Consider the following 27,652-nt stretch of genomic DNA (forward strand, 5'->3'; position numbering starts at 1 on the left):
GATATTATTTTGTACCCTTTCCCTAATCTATGCATTTGTATTACTTTATCTCTAACTTCTGCCGAATGCTCTTTGGTCTTCATTTTCCTTCAGATTCACAGCCTTACCAATGATCCTTCAACAGTGGGGTTTTTATCCCGAAAATGTGACAGCAACTTTAATGGTTCACAGGTGGAGGCCAATGGTAAGGTAACTGTGTCCTCGTTAGGGCAATTTCTTTCATCGGTGCAAACTGGGAGCTTCCACAGCACAGGGGTTGAATACTTATGCAAGCAAGATATTTCAGTTTTTTATTTTTCTTAAAAATATTTCCCAACATAAAACCAATGTCACCTTACAATAATTGATTCTGAGTTTTAGTGTTTAAAAATAAAATATCAAACAGAACGAAATTTCAATGTACCATTTGTAATTCAGTAATATGAGAGAATTGGTCAGGGGTCTGAATACTTTCAAGCAACTAATATATATATATATATATATATATATATATATATATATATATATATATATATATATATATATATATTATATATATATATATATATACTCTTCTGGTTTATTTGTACATGTTTATTACACATGAACATGTGTGTTTCACATTAATTTTAAGTGGCAAATGCCAAACATATATAGGTGAAATATATCACATATCTAAATTTACAGCCTATTGCAGAAATATTTTTTTAGTTTACATTTTTTTTATATCTTACCAAATCTAGTTCTTAACAAGATGTTTGTTATAATATTTCAATATAACAAAGACCACCTACAGTTTCTGCAGATGTCACCTTAGCAGTTTTGCATGATCAAATAAAGTCTGCACAATTTTTTTTTTTTTTTTCTTTTTAGTTATTACATTTTTTTATCAGGGACATGTTCGTCTTTAACTTCAGAGTGGTGGTCATTACTGTCCTCAGTCGCGCAGTTATAAACCACATTTTTGTAAGAGTACTGAACACAGTTCTGTTTCAGAATGTTGCATGTATTTTAAAGCTCGTGTGACCAGCTTGCAATAAGACCGCTTGCCTGAACTGCCACTCAATCTTACCCTCTCCAATGGGGAGCCACATGCCGCTGTATGACTCCTCCCCCGTGGATTACTGAAGTTTCTTTAGTTTCTCCAGCAGAGACACACGCAGTTTAGCTTGATCATTGTATAGAGATAAAAGCACCTCGGTCACACAATGTTTGTAAGGCATCCCAGTTTGTATCTGACCCTATTTCTGTGGATTACAGCCTCCTGGAGCTGGGTTGATGCCGGTGCTTGGAAGCAGGATGAGTCTTTCTTCACTGGCAGTATTTACAGGGCAAGATGCACATCCCGATGCCTGAGCCTGCATATCACTCGCATCTCTGCTTTTTTCAAACATTTTCAGGTAGAGGAACTAGTAATATTTTACATTTCAGTGTGACGGGTTTCCAATTGTATCTCTATCTATCTATTTATTTATTTATTGCAGTTGTCACTGCATTTATCTTACTGAACCTGAGATGTGTAGATTAGTGCTGTTTCTTTTTGGATAGAAATTGACAACGTTCAATGCCAATATAATTAATTTATGTAATTGTTCACCCTGTTCGTTATCAATTGAGATACGTCACCTACAGAAACATTCACTTCAGCGTGCTCTTCCATTGTAGATAATCTAAGTGTCAGTCATGACGAAAAAAGTGCACAAGAAAGAGTCGAAGTGCAATAAAAGCGGGTCGATTTTACAGAATATAACATGTTTAATTAGCTAAACAGTGGTTAAAGTTGAGTAAAGTTGGCTATTGTAGTACATACCCCGAATAGATGGATTTATGTTGAAAAGCGCATTAAATATACGTTGTCTGGTGACACGACTGATGATTTTTGTAACACTGCATTGAAGAACTGTCCAACGGTTTAGAGAAACGGCGTTTTGAACACGTTCTGGTGTTCTGTTAGTGAATTATGTATATACTGTATTAATGAACCCATGTTATATCTGGGGTTTTATGAAGAATTGTATTTGGTTGCCTATTACACCGTAAGGTTTGTGATATACAATGAGATCAAAACTTGATCCAAGAAGTCTTGTTAACTTCAATGGGACCCAGCTGGGATATGTGCATCTATTTTGACATTTTGTTAAAGTGTAAACGAAAGTAACATTATTGCTGTATGAGATCAATGATTAATATTAAAGTTATATATGTCTTTAAGATATTGTCACATATAGATGGAATCATTTGATGGAAATATAGAAGGAATCACTTGATTTTAATGGGAAGTTGGCATTTTTCTGTCGGGTTATTATTTATTTATTTATATTATTTTTCTCTTATATTTGGGTGTGTATTGTCATTATGGATTTCGCTGGGTTTATCGGGTTCAGGGAGTTGTGGTTTAGTTGAACGCTGTTTTTAAAGAGATTAAAATATCCGGGTGAGCCATATAGTAGTTTAATCCGGTAACACAATATAATTTCCCCGGGGTTAGATCAACATTTCAGGGTACGCTACCGACTAAGAAGCTTTCGTGATACACATATTAATTTTAATAAATGATGGAGAATGTAGCCTAAGTTATCATATGTTAAGTTATCATATGTTATTTGCACTAAAGGGTTTTCATATTTTATTATATAGGTCTAGTTTTTTTTTATAGACGGGAACCTAGATTTAGGGTAATTTATATATTTTCTAAAATTACAATTCAATCACAAATGGTTTATAATGTTAATACATTAAACATTTGATTTTATTTCTTTTTACAGGAGGTAATCATTTTTACTGTGCGGTTTTTACTGTGCGAAAAAAGTTTGTGTGTGTATATATATTATGTATATATATATATATAATATATATATATAGTGTATATATATATATATTATATATATATATATATATATTTGCAAACTACACATATTTGAAATTTATCAGGATCTTTAAATAGTCAACACACATTTGAGTCTGATCTTTGGGAATTTAACAGACTAGAGACCTCATTTAATTGACGTTTCTTGGAGTAAAATATTAGCGCAAAGACTACATCTTTCAAAAAACGTTATGAAGTGTCCTGTGTTTTGCGAGACTTCAGTACACAGTGTCCGCCGTTATAGAGAAACAACAAAGGAGGCAGACCGATTTGTTGTTTCCTCCCTCGAAAAACATTCTTGGGAGCTTTTTTCTTCAAATAGATTCGATTAGGTTTACTGGGCTCAGAATAAGGCAGTCACACACACACACACACACACACACACACACACACACACACACACGCACACGCACACTTGTAACCTACCACGTTAATGACGGGAGCATATTGCTAGTACTGTAGTGTGCTCGTGTTTAATTAGAAAATAGAAGTTGTTAAAAGCACAAAGTACTGTAGCCTCTTGACATTTCTGGGGTTGACAAAAATCAAACCCACCACAGAGTGCTTTTCACTAGTTACCGAAAAATGCTGCAATGACAAGCTGGGCAGAATACTTTGTTATTATAACTTTATATTACAATCAGATCACATATTACAAACTGGCTTTAATAACATATCAGTAATGGGGTTGTGAGAGGTACAGAGTGCAATGCAGTATAGTGTGATGGTTAATTAGCACAAATTTGAATATAAAGCCACCTGACATGTCAGCAACAGTTGTGTTTTTTTATAATGATAATAAAAAGCCTTGGTACAGAAGAGCTTCCAGATTTTCTGATTATTTAATTTGTTGGCCTTAGAGCACTTGGGCTTGGGCCTGTATATATGTTATGTAAACAATTTAATTCTGCTTAATTTGTGAGAAAAAAAAATGCTAAAGTGGGAAGGTCAGACCAGGAATACAAGTCCATTAATTCAATCAAGTTTGCAGATCAGGAAATCTTTTCAACAGTTTTAGGGACTGTGTGTTGGTATATTCAAAGCTTTCAAAGTTCTGTTTAACCTAAAATAATGTTTATGGACACTTAAAATGACTGCCCTGGAAGTTCTGTGAATTGCGTACAAGTCAAGAATTAGGTTGACATAAGGAACACGTAGTGTCATTCACTTCAAGAGCAGTCCTGAATTGCAAGATACGTTGCGATGCTAGCTGTTGTATTGTGAGTCCTGTTCGGATTCCTCACATTAAGCTATTCAAGTCTTGTAAAAACAGGAGGGAACCAGGGGAGAGGGGTCATCAGCTACAACAATACAACCACCTTCTTTTGACAATGATGACGTGCCTTCCACCTGCCCTTGACTTTTTTTTTGTTTTACGGTTTACATGTAATCCAAAATAGCCTGTGGAGTTAAAAATGATCCACCATACTGCCATTTGGACCTCATAAACCTCATAAACATGAATACTTCTGAGCCACACCCAAGTAATTGATGACAGTCTATCTTACGTAACACCCACCACAGTGTTCTCTTTGGTACAGCATGCTCACTGCCTGCATTCAGTGGTTTGCTTTGTTTTTTTCAGTATTGATTGACAACTTTTAGATTTCAGAATCGTCTTTCCTTCAGCCACCAGTCTCTTCTGACTAGGCACATGCCAATCAGTAGTTGTCTTCCAGGACATCATGCATGCCTTAGAGATGCATGACACTGGTCTTTGGGACCTTGATTTCCCAGTTGAAGTTTCAGTTTGTGTTGTCCTTTTTAAAATGTGATAAATCAATTATAAAAGTTTACTGTGATATGTATGCCTGTTCTGGGCCATATCTGCTGCAAAGTTATTCCTGGGACATGCCACATGACATAACATTGCCACTTGCGGTGCTTGATAACTATCTAATAAAAGAGAACCACTTCATAAAACATTGCCCAGCCCACTAGCTCAGAATTGTTTTAATATTATTTTCTATTTGCGCTAAAAAGAAAAACTGAAATCAGTGTAAAATGTTATTTGTATGGCTGGGATGCCTTAACACTTCCCCAAACCCCCACCCATCAATAAGAACTATTACCGGTTGCTAGGTTACAGTTAATCCTAATGGCTTAATTTACATTTTTAAAATCCTTGTGGTATAAATAGGATGGCTGATTGCAGGCTATTACGTGTGATATTTATATAATTTATTTCTTCATCGTTGGCATACTCCAACACCAGGCTTTGTGTGTCGTAGGATGTTTGTACTGATCTCAGTTTGTAGATGAATATCACAACTAATAGGTTGGAATGAGCAGTCCTATACTTATAAAATTCTAACTTTATTTCCTTAAAGTTCAAATGAAGTAGCCTTAACATGTTCGCTTCATGGTGTTAATATTCCAAGGACCATGTTACTTCTTTGATAAGGCAATTGTTACTAGTATCGCCAAAGCAAAATGTTGCATCATTAACTCTCACATGTTTTATATGTATGTAAGCCTGCATTTGTTTCTGGTAGACACATAGTAGTGAATGTGCACCATTAAAAGAGCACCACATGTTTTGTTCTTGCTTGGTCACCTATACATGTACCTATGAGGCACAGGTGATTTATACTGATGTGCATGTAACAGGATTAGAATTTCCATAAATCAGATGATTTTCAGATGTGTTAAAGCCCATCAGCAGCACATAGGGTTTACAGCAACTTCATGTATTTATATAGCATAATTACTAGTAATGGGGAGCTTATCTGAAAATAAGCAACATGTGTGCTACATAGATTTATATACATTCCAATGGAGAAACTCATGCATACACAGGCTAATTTACCCTTTAGAACCCGTAAGAGGCAGATGACAGACATTTTAACTACTGACAGTGACTTGACAGCTTTAAATTAAGCCCTCTTAATAAAAATCTCAGGCACTTCCCCTAAAACTGTCTATGGCCATTCTCTCCCATCAGTAAAAATAACCAGACCTTGATACAACTTCCACACTGCAGCAGGAGCTTATTCTTACTAGTCATTTACTTGAAAGCATTTTACATGAAATATGTACACATTTAAATTGTATATACATATTATGAGAATATATTTCTTCCAAATGGATTTAGACTAGGTAAACCTCACCACAGTGAGTAAAACAGAAGATTGTTATTTTATGTTTTCAACATGGTGCTAAAAAATAAATCCTTCAGATTAGTTTATTTTCCACATTAGGTGAAGCTGATGGAAAAATAATCTTAAATTATTTCTTAAACACTTTGTTTTGTTTGACTGATGGAAACATGCCATTACTCATATTTTCAGGGTGGATGGCACACTAATTCCCTGCTGTAGCTATTGGAGCACTTTTCTTTGCCTGATTAGTATGGTGAAAAGCAGTATTGTTCCTAAATCTGTAGAGAAAGTGTTACTTTAATATAGAAATATTTATACATTACAAATGTGAGACAAGGGAACACCACAAATTACAGGCTGGTAATGTGTTTGTGTTATTTGCTTTAAAGCCATAAAACTTAACATAGTAAATGAAGCTATACATTACAGGTATATATATATATATATATATATATATATATATATATATATATATATATATATATATATATATATATATTATTTGAATAAATATCATGGATAAGAAGGTGGTATATTTCAGCTGCAAGGAAAGAAAAACATTTACTATATGTGGAAAATTTTTTTTTTTTTTTTTTTTTTGCTGGATTCCTTTAATGTTTTCTTTTCGATATAAAAAAGCTAATGTTTAGACCAACTTTTCACTTGGTTAAACACCATATGAACAGATGTTCCATCTGACAGAAAACGTATTTAAATCTTGATGGACTTCTGACTAAATTAAGCCATTTTTGTATACTTGCTACACCTTCTTTTGTTGCTCTTTTATACATCATTGTGACCTGTGCTTTGACAGCTGATTAACTACAGTGTTACACTGAAAGGAACTGCATTCTCCTATCAAGCCATTGTCTGACCAACTGTATCAACAGTGGACACGCATTCAGTAACATCACCGTAGAGTGATTCTTGCAATCATTCTTTTCATTAGAGGAATAACCCACCTTCATTTTTGGTTTATTACAGTATGCTGAAATGTATATGGAATGTGATCTCGACTTTAGGAATCAGGACCTGACCTATAATTATCCTCTCTTTGTGAATGACACTGCAGGGTCAGCTTGCGACAGCTGATGTAACATCCCATTCAGTCCTCATGTTGCAGTGTCACTGTAATGGATCAAAATTAGGCAAGGCACAGCGGTTATCTGCCACCACCCACCAACCCACAGACAGCAGATAATTCTTTCATACATTTTTTGTCTCCAAAATGTTGAAAATATTTTTTAGGTGTGTACAGAATCGAATGCTCCTTCTTTTTTATTTTATTGTTGGTTTAGTTTGTTTTACAAAAATAACAAGTAGGCACACATAAGTAGGTTAAGCAAATCTCAGTAACAAGTACATACATTAAAAAAAAAAAAAAAAAAAAAAAAAATTGAGGCAGTGGTTTAAGTAACCTGTTGACCTGAGTTCCCAAGATCCAGCATAGGATAGAGTGGAGTGCCCTTTATAATTTTTTCCATTTCCTTCCATATTTGGTGTCCATTATATACATCAGATAAATTACAAGACATTACAAGGTATTAGCATCTCCAAATATGCGTGAAGCGCTTTGTCCCCACTAATTTTGTCAATGTCCTTCCAGTTGATGGCAATGAGACATTTCACTGTCATGCATCCCACGGGTATTAATTGTTTCTGAGATTTGTCCCATGGGTTGCCACTAAAATAGTTCAAAAGATATCTTTTGGTCCAACGGTATTACACTTCCAATAATTCTAGACAAAGAATCGACTACTAGAGTCCAGTATCTCACCCCTTTTAGACAAGTCCATATCATATGTATAAATGTACCAATCTCTTTTTGGTTCCTTGCTCTTTCAAGTTGGAATTACTATCATGTTAAAATAAAGTCATTCCTGCCATTGTTTTAACTCTTGAAACCTACCTGTGGTCTCAAGGGATACTTTTGAATTCATTTTATGGGTTTATAATGATATGCTTCGACTACTAAAGTGGAATTCTGACATTTGATGCACCACAAAATAAAAATGCAGACATCTAAAGTAGGGCTTCTGATTTTCCATTCTTGGGAATGGTAAATTCAGTTTTTCAAATTACTAATTCCATTTTTTTTCCGTTTTTCAAAAGGACCAATTCCATGTTTCCGTTTTTACTAATTTATTCAGAATTAACAACGTAATTTGAACATAAATAACATTTTTGCATTACAAATCTTTTTTTTAGTTTAAGTCCCTAGATACTGTAGTTTTCAGGAAGAAATCTTTCTTAAAGCTGTCCACTAGTAAGAATGTACTGTAGGTCAGTCAATAAATAAAGGTGTTTTGAAAACAAAAAAACTGCTTATTGCTAGCATTACAATATACAGACTAGTTGAAAACAAGGGATATTATTACAAAAATATACAATTTTCATAAAATTACAAATTAAATACAATGTTCAGGGCACTTATCTCTTCCATCTGTAGTTTTATCTGCAACAAAGCAGATTGGTTTATTTGTTGTAAAACTGTTTGCATGTGTTTCTCGTATACCCAGGACAGATAGTGTTGCCTTAGTTAGAGCAGGGCTCTTCAACTGTTTTTTTTTTTTTTTTTTAATTTAAGGGGGCCAGATTGGAAAAAAAGTTAGGAATAGGCAGGCCAGAGTATTTTACTATGCACATTTTTAAGCAATAATAAATATTACATAACTTAATGTTCACATATTGAACAAGACTTACACATGAATAGTACTTTAATAATAGAACAGTGTGAGAATTTAACAGAGTATCATTACAAACATGTATGTGACATAGTAATAGTATAACTGTCAAGAAGAAATCTTCTACTTTTGCACTTCTAACTACTGTGCTGTCTGGATACGTAGTTCCAAAAGCCTCTTGTTTCAAAATGTCTTTTCAGAATGTATTCCTTAACTACTGGCACACATTCATTGCACAAGAAGCACATTGGCTTTGTGTTTGGCACAGTTGGTAAAATAAATAAATATTTATTGGTCCACTACTCATTGATGAATCTACAATTTTCACAGTGTTTTTTTCTTACTTGCTAGAGTAGATAGCTAGCCATGTTATAGCAACACGAGTAACTAAAAATCACTCTGAGCACATGTATTATTATGGAATTAATGATAAATTAGAAATAATAAGATATAAAACTAAAGGTTTCTCCTCAACGACTACGTCGATTCCTTGTGTTGAGTCGGTGACGGAGAAACAGATTTGCGATACGGTAATAACTAAATAAATGAATACATAAATTCAATTAAGTTTTTTTAATAAGGGGGTTGGCAATGTTTGTTTTTTTTCCAGGTACTTTTCACTTTTCTGTATATACAACTCCAAAATTATTCCACAGAATAGAACTCTCACAAAACAGCTAGTTGCTTTTTTAAACAATTCAACTCATACAGCACACAAGCAGCGCCACAACAGAGTCCATCAGTGTAACACCCACAAAACCACCTGTTTTCTCGTTATACAATGATTCAAAAACATAGAAAAAATGTTTTATACAAGCATTATCGCTGGGCTTCTGGGTAGTATAATTGTCAAAGCAATCCATTATTTTATAGGAGAATAACAGCAGTAAAAGATTTTGTACAGTTTTTTTTTTTTTTTTTTAAAGGTGTGGTTGCAAAGCAGAATTCCATTCCCATAATGCCAGTTCCGTTCCCAAGGCCTAATTCTGTGATTCCGTCTGTGATTCCGCGATCGTGGAAAGTCAGTATCCCTACTAAAGATGCTCTAGTCAGTGTCTGTTAACATACTGACGATGGGCAGTGGCAATAGCATGACAAACACAGAACAACCGGATTCAGTCAATAAGTAGTAACATTGGTTACTTACTACTTGTGTAGATGATAGTTATTTGAGCTGCTTTTACTAAATGAATGCAAAGAGGTAATGCATATTGGTTGACTGGAGCCTTTTATTTTGTATTCAAAAGAAACCTGGCAGTTCCTCCACTAAAGAATATGTTCAAAAGCATTTTTTTCTGCATCTAATAGCTGGAATGATGTACCTTTTGAAATCCATATTTTTCATTCAGGTAACGATAGATTGTCCCACTGTCATGTTTAATTTTGGTGTCTCATTTGCTGTTTTCATTTCTTTATGCAGTCTATTTTATCAGTTGTTGATGTCTGTCAAGTTTATTTACATTCCACAAAGATACAGTAGTTTTAGTTGTAGGTACAGCTTACCCCATTTGAAGCTGAACTGGCCAGCAATTTGCAGCAATCTTATATTAATATATTTAAGATCTGCTACATACTGTAGGTTAATTTGTTGTCTATACGGTGGCTCTAATTTAAATCACAAAAATGAATCTCGTACCCTGGAACTAGTATTAAACATAAAAAGCATGGTTGTTTTATTTTTTTGACTTTAGAATTGTTCCGTATGTTCTATGTTGTACATGGGATGTGATGTATGGTAACATGTACTGGAATTTGGGGAAATCAGCAACTGTGATTGGTTGATTTCTTATATGTAATTAATAACAGTTGAAGATGCAACACAGAACATAAATAAGGTGCTAGTATGTCATGCTTTTGTATAATGATAACATTTTACAGGAAACACCACCCACAGAGCTGACGTGCTTACACTATAAAGCATGCTATTTTAGAATATCATGGGCCACTTAGAATGTGAGAAAACATTACATATGCCTTCACTTTTATGCAGAGTGAAATATACACTACTCTTCATATTGCACCAGGAAGTGGAAGTGTATTCTTTCATAGTATGGTAAAATATATACTGCTCCATCTCTGCCTGTAAATAACCAGTAATTAATACATTTAAATATGAAACTTTTCAATTGTATGAATGTGTATTTTTCATCTATTTGAATATTCGAGTATTTCGCCAGCGAACGGATAGTGATCTGAATAAGCAGGTTGTTGTAACTTCACAACACTTGGCAAGAGTATAATCAAAATGAAGTCATTAGCCCTTCTAAAGATGTTGGACTTGAAAGAGAAAGTATTTCTCTTTTCTCAGGACTCTGAGTTGTTCAGTTTTAAATCTGTTTTAGATTTACTGGGAGTATACTTTTGCTAGTATGCTATAAATGAGAAATCATTCCATTTATTTATTTGTATTTGTGAACCCTAATTTATAATGATGAAAAGCAACACTCCCTTTGGGGTGCTGTTTTAGTGAAACTTGTGATGTCAAAAATGATGGAAACTCCACCAAAAGTGCCCATTTTCTAATACTACTTTGGTGTTGCCCCACAATGCTAGCTTTAAGCAACAAAGTTTTATTTTAATGCTTTGGCCATGTTTTTCCTGGCTCATTTTCTAGCTGTAATGATTTCAAATTTGTGGCTCTGGAATTAACGTAAAGGCAAAAGGAAATTGGAATTATAACTGTGATCTGGTATGACTTGTGTGGTTTTATTGGGTGGTTGTCCTCCTATGGAATACTGATTGAGTAGCACCAGAGAACTCAAAATAATATGGGTCATAAAGTGGCTCTGACTCCACCCAAAATGTTTTCACGGATAAGTGTGGGTCCCAGCAGGGACACTTAACTATGGATGACAGTATGATTGCACTGGCTTCTGAGATTTCCTCCATGGTGATGATGAGAAGCAATGCCCTCAGAGGGACTGGAGACACGGAGCCTGCTCATGCAGCTGAACTGGGTACAAGGAATTATTTCCAAAAGCATTGACAAGCGAGTAAATGCATTGCAAGTGCAGTCGTTAACTAAATGTTGCTGAATAGAAATACCCTTCATGTTTAAATTAAAGATCCCTTCTGGTGTTTCACATAGAGCATATGTAATGTTTTTAATGGGTAATGCGGCATCATATTTTACTGTTGGTCCTTCTCAAAAATAACCCACACGTAACTCTTTTAAGGACCAAAAGTACGCTAACGACTAGGAAAGAACCCTCTGATTTCATTGCCAATGGGGCTTAGATTCTCATTCATTCAGATTATAAAAAATAGGCCCCACTCAATGATTGCCATGTATTATTATCTTGCTGTTTATTTTTATGTGTATCATTTACTGTATATGGTATATGTAACACTGTTTTATATCCATCGCATACACCTGCGGTTGTGTTTTAATTTTCTAAAACTTTTGTAGGAAAAGCCTCCACTTTCTCATTTTATAATGAGCATAAAGAGTTACGTCTTTAGCAAATAATATACACAATATGCAGATTTTCTGTGCGATTCATAGTAACGTTAGCCAAAGAGTGTAATTAGAAATGCAAAAACTGAGATGAATCCTAACCCCTGCTAAAAGTTAAATGTTACTTTTGTTTTTGAAGGTACAGTCATACAATGTATAACGCAAATACAGTCAGGAGTGCAGGATCACGTCTTGGCTGTGCGAAGTAACCGGTCTTTGCTGGGGACTTAGAAAGGAGCATCGCTCTAGCGGGTTAGAGAGGCAAAACCAGCAGGGACTGTTTCTTCTTATCGCGCTACAGCAGACCCTACCAGCCAGGTGCCTAGAGAGCTCAGGTGGATACCTGCAGGGCTGGCCTTTGTCCATCAGAGGCCAGTAGCTCGTTGACATCCGCTCTCGAGTTCCTGGGTGAAATAGAGAAAACTGGCTTTGTCGTGGGATCAGAGGATGCCCACTGAACCTTCTGTTCTCCTGTGTTGGGAATTGTTGCTGAGGGGAAAAGTAACTGGACATTCTAAATTGGGGAGAAAATTGGGGTAAAATAATTGGGCACTGAAGTTAATGTTCACCATTGCATATGTAATTATATAAATCCATTCTATATCACAGTACTTTTGAGAATGCATACATGTGTCTAATTTATGTCACTAATTTGTTTTCCAATATGTTTCTTTTCAGAATAACGGATCCTTGGTTTGGTGTCAGAATCATAAGCAGTGCTCCAAGGTAAAGTAAGACCATCTTAATTAGTTTACAGTCTATTCCTCTATTCCTTTCTTTCAACAGAATGTTAACATTATAGAGATTTTGGAGTGTGTAAGTTTCTGCTCTGTGTGATATGGAATGCAGCACCTTTTTCCAAAAAGTGAGAACCCGTATGTCAGTAATTGTTTTGTTTTCTTTTAATCCACACTTTCAAGAATTTTTTATTAAATGTGCCATTAGTTTTTGGTGTTATTTTTATTTTTTTTGCTTAATGTTCCAGCTGTTTGGAACCTTAATGTAGACTTGCTACAGGATTCAGTACAGAAATCTTTAAAGTGTTGAAGAACGTACTGTGACTTCTTTTCACATGTGCACTTTTTTTCTAAACAAATGTCCATCTCAGCCCGTGTTGTTGATGAAACAGAGATCATAACAACAGACGTTCACACACTTGCCAATGTGATGGCCAGGGTGGGTTTCTAGACATTCCTTGTTTCGGTGTAGGAAAATTTACTGATTAATGACCAAAGACGCATAAATACAGATGATAGTGCCTTGCACGTTACATAAATATCAAACTTTTAGAATTATTTTAAATCTTTGTAAATCACCTGATACACACACTAGTGACGGAGGTGCACAACTGAGGCTGTGTACAGTAGTACGATTTGATATAATTTAGCAGCAGTGTCAAAAAATAGCCCAATTCTTGCTGTAACTCAAAAAGCATATATATAGTATTGATAACTTTTGCTTCAAGAAGTCTGTTTAAATTATGTGTATCCCACACCAGCACCTGTGGAGGATTGATGTGCATTTCGGCTGTGTGAATAGGGTTAATTTCAGACATTTTTCTTAAATCAAGAGCATGTTTCTGCAACCAACCAACCAGCTTTCCTTCCTCATATCTAGCCTGTAGACAGAACCTATTATCCTCTTTCATTGGGATGAGTGACTCGGACAGGCTTTTTTGATTGTGTGTTCATCTTATGACTGAAAATGTACTATTTGGAACAGGCTTCTCTTCTTGATAAAGCTTGGTGGAGGGCATGCTATCTTTCACTACTGAGACAAAAAACACAGGGTCACACCCTATGGTGTCAATGTATTAGACTGAATGCATAAGACTGTTTAAGGTACAGACAAGAATGCAATAACATGTCAAAACTCTAATGAATTAAGATGGTATGTGCTTCTTTGAATTTATTGGTATTCAGGTGAATGTGAATTAAATGTTGCCATTTCAGTATTATAATTACCTTCTATTTTATAATTACCTGTTTAAGTAGTTTGCAGCCTTGAAACGTGTTTGCAGAAACCAGTCTTGATATGTTTGTGTCCGCATTTATGTTTTAACTCAATCTTTAAATGTTTTTAACCATTTCTTTTAAAATTTGACATGAAAAATATGATATAATCAGAGAAATTTCTCAATTTAAGGTTAAATTATTTTAATTTAAAAAAGAACAACGAAGACAAATTCAGAAGTCATACAAATTAGGCACTGCATTCCTAAAAAAATCTGCAAATAATTTGAAAGCATATATTTTATAGTAGATAAACAGTAGATCATCTAAGAACCATTATTTGTACATTTTTCATTACTATGTCAAAAGTATTCTGTCTAATTAAATACAATTGCTTGAGTCAGAGTGGCATTTACTTGAATGGAGTAAGGAAGTGGGGAAATTGATTGTGATTTCTGATTTTTCTGTAATTGGGGGAAAAAAATGAAGACAGGAAAAGACGTGGTATACTGTATATTGACTGTACAAGCCATATGTGTAGTCTTGGATATTGAAGCACCTGCTAAGCAAGTGCCTGGCATATACACAGTATTTTCTGTAAGCCTATATGGGTTTCCCTAATGATACAGTCTCATCTCATCCTTGGGTTTGTGGTTGCTGGTGAGTTCAGTTTTGGACAGCTGTTGACAGGTCTTCTTAACTCTTCTACAGTTGTTGACAGGTCTTCTACAAAGACTTTTCTTTTGCATCATAAGCATATGGTGGTCTGATTGAGCTAGTTTTGGGTGGTAAGGGGGGTGGTGTCGCCAACTTTTGAGATGTGTGGCCATCAACACAAGATACTGACAGCTAAGGGGTACTATGACACACACACACAGACACACACAGACACACACAGACACACACACCAAACCACAAGTCTATCATGAATGAAATGCATTCAGTTGCTATCATTCTGGGAACACATTAACACTTGCCTGCTTGATTTTACTTACCGGTACCTTCTTTATTGTGTGTCTAAGCTATGGATGATATTGGATGCCAAAAGAGAAAAAACAAACTCAGTTGCAGTAGTGAATATTCCATTTTTTAAAACATCTGCTTTATTCCAAGAGGTAGTACAAAGTTTGGAAGCGACAGCGAGTGGGAGAAGTACAGGCGTGGAAAAGTACAGAGCAGTTTAGAAGCAGTAAGGAGTAATTGCATCTTTAATTGCTTTAATCAGAAAACACAGGACATTGGGGAAACACAGCAGCAGCTCAAAGTCAAACAGCCGCGTGTGTTTTTCTGATAACAAACAAGCTGAAACTCGGAGCAGCTGATTCAAATTCAACGCCGTTCTGAGACATGGGTGAGAGGAGGAGCCAACAGCACAGCAGAACAACGCAGTTAAACGAGGCAGTCTTCCCAGCGACAGCGTGTGGAAGCGACAGCGAGTGGGAGAAGTACAGGCGTGGAAAAGTACAGAGCAGTTTAGAAGCAGTTTGAAAGCAGGCTGACGGCTGCAGAAGAAACTAAACTTAAAAAAAAAAAAAAAAAAAAAAAAACCTCAACATGGTCTTCAAGCCAGTAATCTGTGACACCTGCTTGATGTGGGAAATCCGAGAAAACCCAGTGGAGCTAAACCAAGTGTGCGTAAAGTGCAGCGCGATCCAGAACTTGCATAAACTAGTAAGTATGCTAGAAATGGAGCTGGAAGAAGTGAGACAGCAACAGGATCTTGAGGAACTGGCACACCCACAATTCATGGAAGTCTGCATCACCCCTAACAGACTGAAAGCCACCAGGGAGATAGAAGGTCAGAACAGCTGGGTTCAGGTAGGCAGAAGCAGGGAAAAAAAGAAACTTCGTCAAACACAACCACCAGAAATCAAAACAACCAACAAATTTGAGTCACTTCAGAATTTTGATGAGCAGAACCAACAACAAGAGAACAAAAGGAACAACATCCAGGACCCCACTGACAGTGGTGACCAGACAGCAAAAAGAAGGGAGGTCATGATTGTTGGGGACTCCATATTGAGAAACACAGCAAGTTCAATTCGCAGTTTGGACCCCCTTACTACAACAGTGCGCTGCCTTCCGGGAGCCTCGGTCAAGCACATCACTGAGAACGTGGACAGGCTCCTAGAACGAACAGGAGACGACCCGGTAGTAGTCGTCCACATCGGTACAAACAACATTGGAAGAGACAGACCAAAATCCCTGCAAAACAAATTCAGAGAGCTAGGAAGGAAATTAAAAGAGAAAACCAAAACTGTGGTATTTTCTGGTATACTACCCGCACCTTGCAAAGGACCATATGGACAGCTGGAAATAATTAATCAAAACGCATGGCTGAAGATGTGGTGCACACGGGATCTTGATCATTAGACCACATTCTACAACGAGGACTATCTGTATAGACGGGACGGACTGCACTTAAATAACAAGGGAACCAGTCAACTTGGAGAAAAGATTCTCGAGCAGGTTCAGAAGCATTTAAACTAGAAAGGAAGGGGGGAGAAATCAACAAAAAAACAGAAGGGAGACCGCATCAAAGCAAGAACAACAACTCAGGTAAGACAACCATTAAATGTATTTATCTAAATGCTAGAAGTATCAGAAACAAAATTCTAGAACTTGAAGCTACTGCACTAACAGGTAACTATGATGTGATAGGTGTTACAGAAACGTGGTTGTCTGAGAGTGATGGGGACGAATATAATATTTGTGGGTATACACTGTATAGGAAAGACAGGCAGGACAGAAGAGGAGGAGGGGTGGCGCTATACATAAGAAACAGTCTTGAAGCCCAGGTGTTAAACCTGGACAAAGAAAATAAAGCCGAATCAATATGGGTCAGAATAACGGACAAAAATTCAAAGGGCATAATAATAGGAGCATGCTATAGACCGCCAGATTCAGACGGTGAGCAAAATAATTTGTTATACAATGACATTAGAAATGCGTGTAGCAAAGGAGAAGCCATACTAATGGGGGATTTCAACTTCCCCCATATAAAATGGGAAAACCCGGTGGGTAGCACGAAGGATGAAATTGAAATGGCGGAAATGGCAAATGACTGCTTCTAACACAATTTGTCACGGCACCGACTAGAGGGGAGGCATGCCTTGATTTAGTCTTTTCAAATAACGAAGACAGAATAACTAAAACAGAGGTCAGAGAACCACTGGCAAACTCAGACCACAACATGGTCTCATTTGAAGTGTTTTTTAAAACCCCAAAAGTAATGACTAAAGCTAAGGTTTACAATTTTAGAAAAGCAAACTATGAAGGTATGAAACAGAGACTAACAGAAGTAGATTGGAGTAAAATAGAGAAAACACCCACAGAAGAAGGATGGTTGTTCTTCAAAAATGTAGTACTAGAGGCGCAAAACAATTACATCCCTAAAGTAGACAAATCTAAATGTAAAACTAAATTGCCAAAATGGTTTAATAGATCAATTAAAAAAAATATTCAGCGAAAAAAGGCACTTTACAGAGCATTAAAAAAGGACCAAAAAGAAAGTACGCAGAAAGAGTACACAGAACTGCAAACGCAAGTCAAAAAGGAAGTTAGAAAGGCCAAGAGAGAAATAGAAATGAACATTGCTAAGGGAGCTAAAACCAATTCCAAAATGTTTTTCCAATATTACAACAGCAAGCGAACATTCAAAGAGGAGATTAAATGTTTAAGAGATACAAATGGCAAAATCGTAGATGAAGAAAAAAATAGCAAATATATTAAATGATTACTTTTCACAAGTTTTTACAAAGGAAGATACTGACAACATGCCCCACATGTCATCCAGTTCCTATCCAGTTTTAAATAACTTTAGCATAACTGAGGCAGAAGTGTTAAAGGGACTAGGAGCTCTTAAAATAAACAAATCCCCTGGGCCGGATGAGATCCTCCCAGTAGTACTCAAAGAAATGAAAGAAGTAATTTACAAACTGCTAACCAAGATCATGCAGCAGTCTCTTGACACAGGGGTGGTACCGACAGACTGGAAAATTGCAAACGTAATACCGATCCACAAAAAGGGAAACAAAACTGAACCAGGTAACTACAGACCAGTAAGCCTGACTTCTATTATATGCAAACTTATGGAAACTATAATAAGATCCAAAATGGAAAATTACCTATATGGTAACAGGGTCCTGGGAGACAGTCAACATGGTTTTAGGAAAGGGAGATCGTGCCTAACTAACTTGCTTGATTTTTTTGAGGATGCAACATCGATAATGGATAATTGCAAAGCATATGACATGGTTTATTTAGATTTCCAGAAAGCTTTTGACAAAGTCCCGCACAAAAGATTAATTCTCAAACTGAACGCAGTTGGGATTCAAGGAAACACATGTACATGGATTAGGGAGTGGTTAACATGTAGAAAACAGAAAGTACTGATTAGAGGAAAAACCTCAGAATGGAGTGTGGTAACCAGCGGTGTACCACAGGGATCAGTATTAGGTCCTCTGCTATTCCTAATCTACATTAATGATTTAGATTCTGGTATAGTAAGCAAACTTGTTAAATTTGCAGACGACACAAAAGTAGGCCTATTTAAATGCCTAAAAGGCAAACGTCACCTCCAGCCGTCATTTGTGATGGCTGGAGCAAAAAATACAAATTAGCATCCTCTTAATAGAGGATGCTAAATAGTTAGGCATTTAACTAAATCAATGAAAACTGGTCAAAAAGTCTGCAAATCGACACAAAAGTAGGAGGAGTGGCAAACACTGTTGCAGCAGCAAAGGCCATTCAAAATGATCTAGACAAGATTCAGAACTGGGCAGACACATGGCAAATGACATTTAATAGAGAAAAGTAAGGTACTGCTCGCAGGAAATAAAAATGTACATTATAAATATCATGTGGGAGATACTGAAATTGGAGAAGGAATCTATGAAAAAGACCTAGGAGTTTTTGTTTTTGTTGACTCAGAAATGTCTTCATCTAGACAATGTGGGGAAGCTATAAAAAAGGCTAACAAGATGCTCGGATACATTGTGAAAAGTGTTGAATTTAAATCAAGGGAAGTAATGTTAAAACTGTACAATGCACTAGTAAGACCTCATCTTGAATATTGTGTTCAGTTCTGGTCACCTCGCTATAAAAAAGATATTGCTGCTCTAGAAAGAGTGCAAAGAAGAGCGACCAGAATTATTCCGGGCTTAAAAGGCATGTCATATGCAGACAGGCTAAAATAATTGAATCTGTTCAGTCTTGAACAAAGAAGACTACGTGGCGACCTAATTCAAGCATTCAAAATTCTAAAAGGTATTGACAGTGTCGACCCAAGGGGCTTTTTCAGCCTGAAAAAAGAAACAAGGACCAGGGGTCACAAATGGAGATTAGACAAAGGGGCATTCAGAACAGAAAATAGGAGGCACTTTTTTACACAGAGAATTGTGAGGGTCTGGAATCAACTCCCCAGTAATGTTGTTGAAGCTGACACCCTGGGATCCTTCAAGAAGCTGCTTGATGAGATTCTGGGATCAATAAGCTACTAACAACCAAACGAGCAAGATGGGCCGAATGGCCTCCTCTCGTTTGTAAACTTTCTTATGTTCTTATGTTTTTATGACGAAGTGAATTCTGGTTATATCCATTTGCTAATAACAAGCTTGAGTTTGCATTTCCTTGAAAGGTGAAAAAGACTATAAGAAATCAGCAGAACTAAAGTAGTAAGATAAATGACTGTTTACTTTAGAGGAGATTGTCCAAGATTAGTGGTAATATAGGTTTGTGAAAACTGCCAAAAAATGCCCCACCCGAATTGTAACATGATCTACAATTATGAGTTGGATTGAACCTAATACACCACCCACTTGATATATTGTGAGTGTCGGGGTCCAATATAAATCCACTATATATTGAGGGCCACGATACAGCGAGAGACTCATAGAAAAACAAATAGTATAATACATACTGTGCAACCACTCCCTCGTTTTATCGGGCACACCAGGGTCCTCTACCAACCTATTTTTTTCTCATTTCTCATATAATAAGCAGCACACCGTTTTTAATCCATACAGCGGAGGGTATTTGCTTCTCATCAACTTCAGTCTCCAATTAATTTCATGAGTCTTCCTCTCCTTTCTCAAATGCACAAACTCGCTGCATTGAAATAATCCATTCCCAACAACAACATAGGAGGCTTGTTGCTAGGGAGCAGACGTCACTGCCTTGTGGCTGTTGCAAGTCCATAGCTGCCACAGGTGAACCCCCTGTTGGCTAAATTAAAAGCCGCTTCAGCAAGTAGATATTTAATTTGCTTTGTGCTATTGTGCAATGTGTGTATATTACAACAGTACGATATTAATGCAGTTTTTTTAATTGTTTTGTATATTGTTGTGTGTGATGTGCAGTACGAAATAAAATGAACAGTAATTCTAAGTGCCTATGTATATTGCAGCTAAGACATACGCAGTCAGAGAGTAAAAATGGGGAGCCAACTCCAAGACCTCAATATATCCGAATCCGCAGTATAGCGAGGGGCGATATAACGAGGGGTGGGGGTACTATCCTTTTTGAATAGAGTATAAGAATTATGCATTTTTATGTTTTAAAAAAAATGTAAATCAGACCCTGTCCCTATCTAGATCGCTGCTTTCTGAAGGTTTATAGTATTTGCTTCTTATCAGAATTATGCAAGATGTATAAGTAGCCTTTATTTCAAGATGTGCTCCTTTAACACTAATTACTGTGGGAGTTTACAGTAGTTGTTTTATGTTTAATATGGTCTATCCTGGTTAAACAGAAGGGTACATTTACATCCCATTACAGGGTACATTTCATTTTGACCACTGGGGAAACTGAAGAGCCTCTGAGTTGTCTCAAAACCATTTAATATCCTTTTTAAAATTGTTTAGGGAATCGCTTTAAACAGACATCGTATCTGTGTAACCAATTAGTTAACAGGACAGATGTTTGCAGATTAGATACTTCTTATGATTCTCAGGAGACTCATCTTTCACCTTTGACCTGCAGAGAATAAGGGGCAAAGCTCACTAACGACTCCTGAAATTATGTCTTGTCCTTGCTAAGTGCAGACACTTTTCAGAGGGCAAATGTGTCTGAGGTACAACAGATTAAAACTGCAGTATTATTTCGAGGGAAGCCTTAACATAATAATGTAAATCAAATTTGATATGATTTATTTCAGTAGGTATATCAAAAGATCAAGCCATATTCATGGCCGGGTGGATTCCAAAGTTTTTAATTCTGCAGCTTTAAAGCACTATAGCTGAATGTTTCTTAGGCCTCTCTTATCAGGCACCCTTGATTTTATATTAGGATTGCAGGCACAGCTGGGTATATGATACTTGTCTGAATCTAACACTTCTTACATTGTAGTATAAAAGAAATGCACTTCATCACATTGGATTGTTTTTGTTTTTCCTTGTGGTATTTGTATTTGTTTTTCATAATCAGGAATTTTCTGGTTGACGTGTCCATGCACAGCACAATTTTCATAATTATGTCAGAAATGTGCAAATTCATAATTGTTGAAATGCATCAAATTATCTGTGGTGAAATTTTGCCTGCTGTGACACATAACAGCTATGCATTGTCAACTGTTTTTGAAACTATGTTTTCCTGGAGCCAAAATCAGATGCCACATATTATTAAAAAGCAAGTTTTTATAATTCGCTTTAAGTAGGTTTAGAGGCAGTTAGGTAAAGGGATTTGTTGGGGGTTATTTAATGGCTTAAATTGGTATTAAATTACAGTAGACTTTATAAGAAAGGGTTTCAGGTGGTCGAAATAATTGACTCTTGAGAAAACAATTAAAACGCACTTTATGGTGCACAGTGATGGTAATACAGAAGAGTATAAATCATTAAGATGCAGAACCTTGTTTCTTAAAATCATATTGTTTTGGGCGGTTCATTCCACCAGTTAAACCACAGACTTCAACTGAGTATTATTCAGCTTGCAATTGAGTATTATTCAGCTTGCACTTTGTATTTTAGGGGGAGGGGGGGCCACGCCTGTCTGTGTGTTTTTAAATGAGTACAGTAGCATTTTTCTTCACGGTCAACTGGAATAAACTTTTACTAATAGGAAGTAAACCTCAAAACAGATTCTTATAAATGACAGAGAAATCAGGGGTAAGCAGCAACGTATGTTCAGTGGCCTTGGTGATTGGTTGATTTGGGTTTTTAAATTATTGTTGACTAGACTAACATTCACTGGCAATGCATTTATGAGCTGGTAGTAAACTTCAATCAGTCTGAAGTCAATCTGGTCAATGTATTGTACTGTTTAGTTAAACCAACTGTTGGACCTCATTTACTGCAGTGTTTACAGTGGCACTCTTTAAAGACACTTTTTCTAAACAAATGGGAACACATGACAGCAACCATCTCAATTTAGATTTGCATTTCTAATGGGTTCCTAGGCCTACTGTGTCGGTGTGTAAATTGTTCCACAGACAGTGAAAGGTACTTGGATTTGAAGAGTGGGAGAGTGTATAAGTTAAGATAAACAAGTTGACAAAAGTGGTTGCTCCCAAAAACATGACCATTTCTGATGCATACTTGACTGTTGATAGGATAATAGGCTTGTCCTGCTCCAAGTAGGCGCCTTCTCACGATAATGCAGGCAGAAAGATTAGTTAATGATTTAAACAAAGCTTTTCTGCACCCTACCGTCTGTCAGTGATTGTGAAAATCAAAGCTTTCAGCTTTATTTTGTGACTCCAGCAACCTAAGTCATCCTTAAAACAGTGTCCAAAGCAAGGCCTGTTCACAGAGTTGGTATTGTTATGATAATCTGCACTGGTGCCCTCATGCTGGGACCTGAAAGAAAGGGCATTATGGAGCATTTGGTGGATCATTAGCATGCAATAACAGGGAAATTCCCATCCTTTCAGAAGAAATACAATGTCCGTGAATGTGCAGCTTTGTCCCAGTTTTCGTTTTTTTCATCCCCATTTTTCTGCACTTTAAATGCAGTCTCTGGAAGAAAAAAGTAGCAAAGCACGTCAAAGAGTCTAAAACTTTAGGACCAGCTCTTTATGTTAACAAAGTGTGAGCAGGTTTGGAAGGACCTGAAAGCAAACGCTAATATCACAAAAAGAGTTATTTGCTATTCCCTGAATCTGGCACGAGATCAGCACACAATTCCCAAATCCAAAAGCCATCATTGTAGACACAAAATAAGCACTATCCAAGCATTTTTGTCAACCATAAAACATATGTTAACCAGGTTAAATATCTGGTATTATTTCCAAATCCACAGTCTACCAACCCCCCCTGCAGTTACCTTGCTGGGCTTTTCTACTTAGTAAGGGGGGTTGATGCTTCACCCCGTCTTCAGTCATTAAGTTATTTGTAACATCTGCTCAATCACATCACCCAGAAGGACAAAAGTGCTTGGAGAGGACTAAGTCTCGAGGGCCACATTTCTTTGCATTATGGTTATCATATTGCTGTGAGATATATTTGTTGATCAATGTTAAGACAGGGGTTGTGGGTGGAAGTCATCCAATGACAGTTTGTCTGCATTATGGACGCCACAGTAATATTGGCAGTTTTTTTCAGTCTTAGTATGATTCATACTGCAGCTTAAACCGCCACAGATTGTGATAGAGAGTAGACAGTGTACAATCAGCCTACTTTTATTTAACTCTTTTATTTAACTCTTTTTGAAAGGTGAGCATATTTGTCACTTTCTTTCACAATTTCATATCTTTTGCAATCAGCTTCTGACCTGCATGTGCCTCCCAAATATGGGCTTGTTCTGCGCTGTTCTAGTGCACTCCTACAGTACGCTGCAGAGTCTCTTGGCCTTGCTACAAAGGGAATTACCCTTCTCCTTTAAATTGACCGCAGTTGTACTCAAAGCCAAGATTTATCCTCAAAGCAGTTATAAAATGAAACTGAATGACAACTAAAAATTATTAATCATCTGGTCAGTTTTTATTAAAGAAATGAATCAAGAACTTAGCAAAACTTTGACATTTGCCAAACTTATGCGTATTAAAGAAAAGAGCAAACGCGTATTTCATTTGGTAGGTTTAGAGCAACAATATACTCCTCATCACTCTTTTAGTGAATTCCCTCATTGTGACCAGTTGCATATCAAGGCAAGCTCACATCCCTTCTGTCATTTTCCTCTATTAAGACATTTTTACACAGTAGACCCTTTGGTGGCCTTAATAGAGGGATTTCCACTGTATTAGTTTTATAGTGTCATTTGTTTCTTTTGAATGTCTGAAAATGCAAATAAAATATGGATCCTCTTTTCAATTATTTAAATATAGCTGCCATTTATGTTGGATAAAAACCTGCACTTTAATACAAAAGCAAGATTCTGTTTCTCTGTAAAAAAAAAAAAGTGTGCTCATTTAGCTGGACTTCACATCAGAACTACAAAAGCCTGCTTCTGGGTGGTGGGAGCGCTGATGTGTGGTTTGGTCAGTCCCAGCAGGAAAGGCCAGATCTGGTTACGGTTGTTAATTTTCATTTGGTCTCGGACTGCACCACTGACTGATATCTGTAGCACTCATTATTCACACGCTGTGTGGTGGGTATGGCTACAAAACTGGGAGAGCTTTCTAAAGGGCTCTGGAAGCAGTGGCTGGAGACAAAGACAGCTGGCAAATAAAACTTTGTTCACTTCAGAGGACACAGGAACCTTGCACAATCAATCCTAAAAGAGAGAAGAAGACAAGGCAGCGATTTCTTATTTGGAAGCACATGGTCTGATCGCCTCCTTAGTGAAAGTAGTAAATGAGTTTATCCTCAAATTAGAGATGGTTAAACGAGTTCAGTCATTAACTATACGTACATTATACATAGGGCTTCTGATTTTCGGGTTTAACTGATAAAAAATGATAAACACCCCTGATACAAAAAAATTATTAATCAGTGTATATCCCATACACACTGATATATTTAAAAAAAAAAAAAAAAAAAAAAAGTTCCCAGTGGAGCTGAGTAGTGTCCCTCTTCCTGACTTGTATGTCATATTGATTTGTTTTGAATACTTTAAACCCACCCAAACTACGGAGTGGCAACACATTTCTACATTATTATTGGAGATTGTTACACGCTTGCGAGATTTAAAATGAGATGTTCTTGCTCGCGAGATTTAAAGCTATATTATAGTACGATAGAGTGTATTTACGCGCTTGTGGAATTTAAAACAGAATTGTGGTGAAATGTAATTGCAAATTGTGGCGAAATGTAAAAAAAAAAAAAAATGTCTAAACACACAAAAACCGCAGAGGAATGTGCTCATGAGCATAAGGATTTTGTTGTGGAAGACAGCAAAGGAAAGGAGAATTGAACAATTGAAGTGTGCAAGTACTGTTGAGTTACTATACATATTGTGAAGAAAAAAACGAAAGGAACCAAAAACAATAATTTACTACAAAAATATATATATATATATAATATATATATATATATATATATATATATATATATATATATATATATATATATATATATATATATATAAACATTATGTACATGTAATTTTTTATCGACTTTTATTAAGCACCAAAAAACGAAATTAATAAAAACCGAAAAACAGACGTTCAAGTAACTATGAAGTGATTTTAAAAGTATCTCTAAAAACAGTACAGTACTACAGGATTTTCAGAATTCCTTAACACATGCAGTGAGGTTTACCCATTCTGCTTTAAAAAGTACAGCAAAAAACAGTCAGTTGTACCATGCTTATGTTGGTAAAAGAAATAGCTAGTTAATCCTGTTTATGCATTGCTCTCTGATGAAGTGAAGGACTTAATAGAAGGAAATATGTGTTGGTCAAGAGAAGGACCCTGCTGAAGTCCATCTATCAATAGAAAGTGATGCTGTAGTTAACACTACTTACATTCTAACAAACCCCACAACTGACCATTATCACCCGAGTCCCAAATTCTTTTTAGGCACGTTTGAGACACTGCAGAGCAATTCAGTCTCTGTGGAAAAAAAACAATACTCCAGTGTGAAAACTGTCAAGGTGTCAAACCTGTGATGTCTGTTGCAATACCCTGAGGAACAAATGAACAGCCCTGTTCGTCACTGTCCTATTCACAGTATGCAGGTTCTGCACTGGTCACATGATTAGTAAACAGTCAGACAAATGTTTACCTTGTTCGAAGACCGTTGTGGGCTATACCTCAATGCAATACGAAATGTGTGTTCTGGCCCCTTACGGTGCAGTGAAGCTTGGGAATTGATATACAAAACTGATATTTATGTACAGGATCCACAAAATGTGCCATTTGATGTCCTGTTGAGATAATTGTGACCTAGCTAGTTTACAAGAGAACACTCCAGAAAGAGGTTAACTTCCTGCTGATCTAAATTACACCATAAAGGAACACTGTGTGTTTGCGAGGCATGTGCAGTTTTTTTTTTCTTTGTGTCAAGGAAGACAAACACATTTCCTTGGAATCTTTCAGTGTGGACAAACTGGTTTAGATCTCCAGTTGGGTGAGCTTTTTCAAGAAAAAAATCAATAAATAAATGTAATGCCACTAGAAATGCAGAAATGCAAAGAATAACTACATAAACAAATCTCAAATGGACAGGGATGTACTGTACAATAATATCCCTGCTATCAAGGCTCATCATTCACTCATGTGTACCCAAGCAGAGCTGAAATGTTTTAACAGGGTAGATTGAAGACTCTGGGAAAGGGGGATTTTTGTAAGGCTTACAGGTTTAAATGTTTAGGGCTCAATTTACAAAGCCTAATGCACACTTGTAGTAAAAGTTGCTGAGCTCCGAGTTGACGTTATGCGTAGTGAATTGCACTTTGACAAATATTGAATATTTAGATTGTATTCCTTTGGGATGGAATGCTCAACAAGGGTTACGGGATAAAACATTCACTGGTCAATCAGTAATTGATATGCATGCCATTTGCGAAATATAATCTTTTTTTTTTGGGTGGGGGGGGCTTGGTGCAGTTTATTCATTATTAACCACTGTAATTGAGCACTGTATGGTATGTGATAATGAACTCCAAATAAACTCTACTTAACACAGAAGATTTACAACCTCAGAAATTAGCCCAATTGTCTTGAAGCGTGCCATTGTTTCTTAAATGTTCCCACAGTAAACAAGACTGTATGTAAACCATATTATAATGTTTTCACTGGTTTATTTTTTAAATGCATGTATTTTTGCTCAGTGTTTTTGAGTGCTTCATGTGACTTATTAAGTGAGGTAAAACTAATCCAACAGCTCTGATGATAGCTCAGGAACTGAAGAATATAATGGCTCCAGGAAATTACAACTACTGTAACATGTGAAAAGTCAATATCCAGACACAGCCATTGAGCGAACTCCCACTCGAGTGAGCATTGAGGAACCTCTTCCTTTCGATTTCCACATTTGATTTACAAGAGAGTCACAGTGGGAAACAGTCTGTGCAGGAGGAAGTTAATGGCCTGTAGTGTGTAATTACTGCATCTTAACTGTCTGCATTGTTTACTGAATACCTACAGGTCATGAGACATCATGAATAAATAAACAACACATTATAAAAAATGTAATGTTTCATTAGGTAATGGTTTCTTATGTCAAAAACTGTTTTCTCGGAAGGATTATGATGTTAGACATTAGCAGGAGTAGTCAGCTCTGGTTTTGTTACAG

General features: G+C 36.4%; 1 protein-coding gene across 1 annotated transcript in view; it reads left to right on the forward strand.

Annotated features, from left to right (window-relative positions):
* Positions 1–1,137: 1,137 nt before the first annotated feature.
* The window catches only part of LOC121320664 (anosmin-1-like), a 76,876-nt gene continuing 50,361 nt past the window's right edge, over positions 1,138–27,652 (forward strand). Inside the window, exons 1-2 of the mRNA XM_041259212.1 lie at positions 1,138–1,379; positions 12,766–12,813. Coding sequence (XP_041115146.1) covers positions 1,188–1,379; positions 12,766–12,813 — 240 coding nt within the window. The 5' untranslated portion in view covers positions 1,138–1,187. The remainder of the gene's footprint in view (positions 1,380–12,765; positions 12,814–27,652) is intronic.

The sequence above is a fragment of the Polyodon spathula genome, chromosome 9 (genome assembly GCF_017654505.1).
Source record: "Polyodon spathula isolate WHYD16114869_AA chromosome 9, ASM1765450v1, whole genome shotgun sequence".
Taxonomy (NCBI): Eukaryota; Metazoa; Chordata; class Actinopteri; order Acipenseriformes; family Polyodontidae; genus Polyodon; species Polyodon spathula.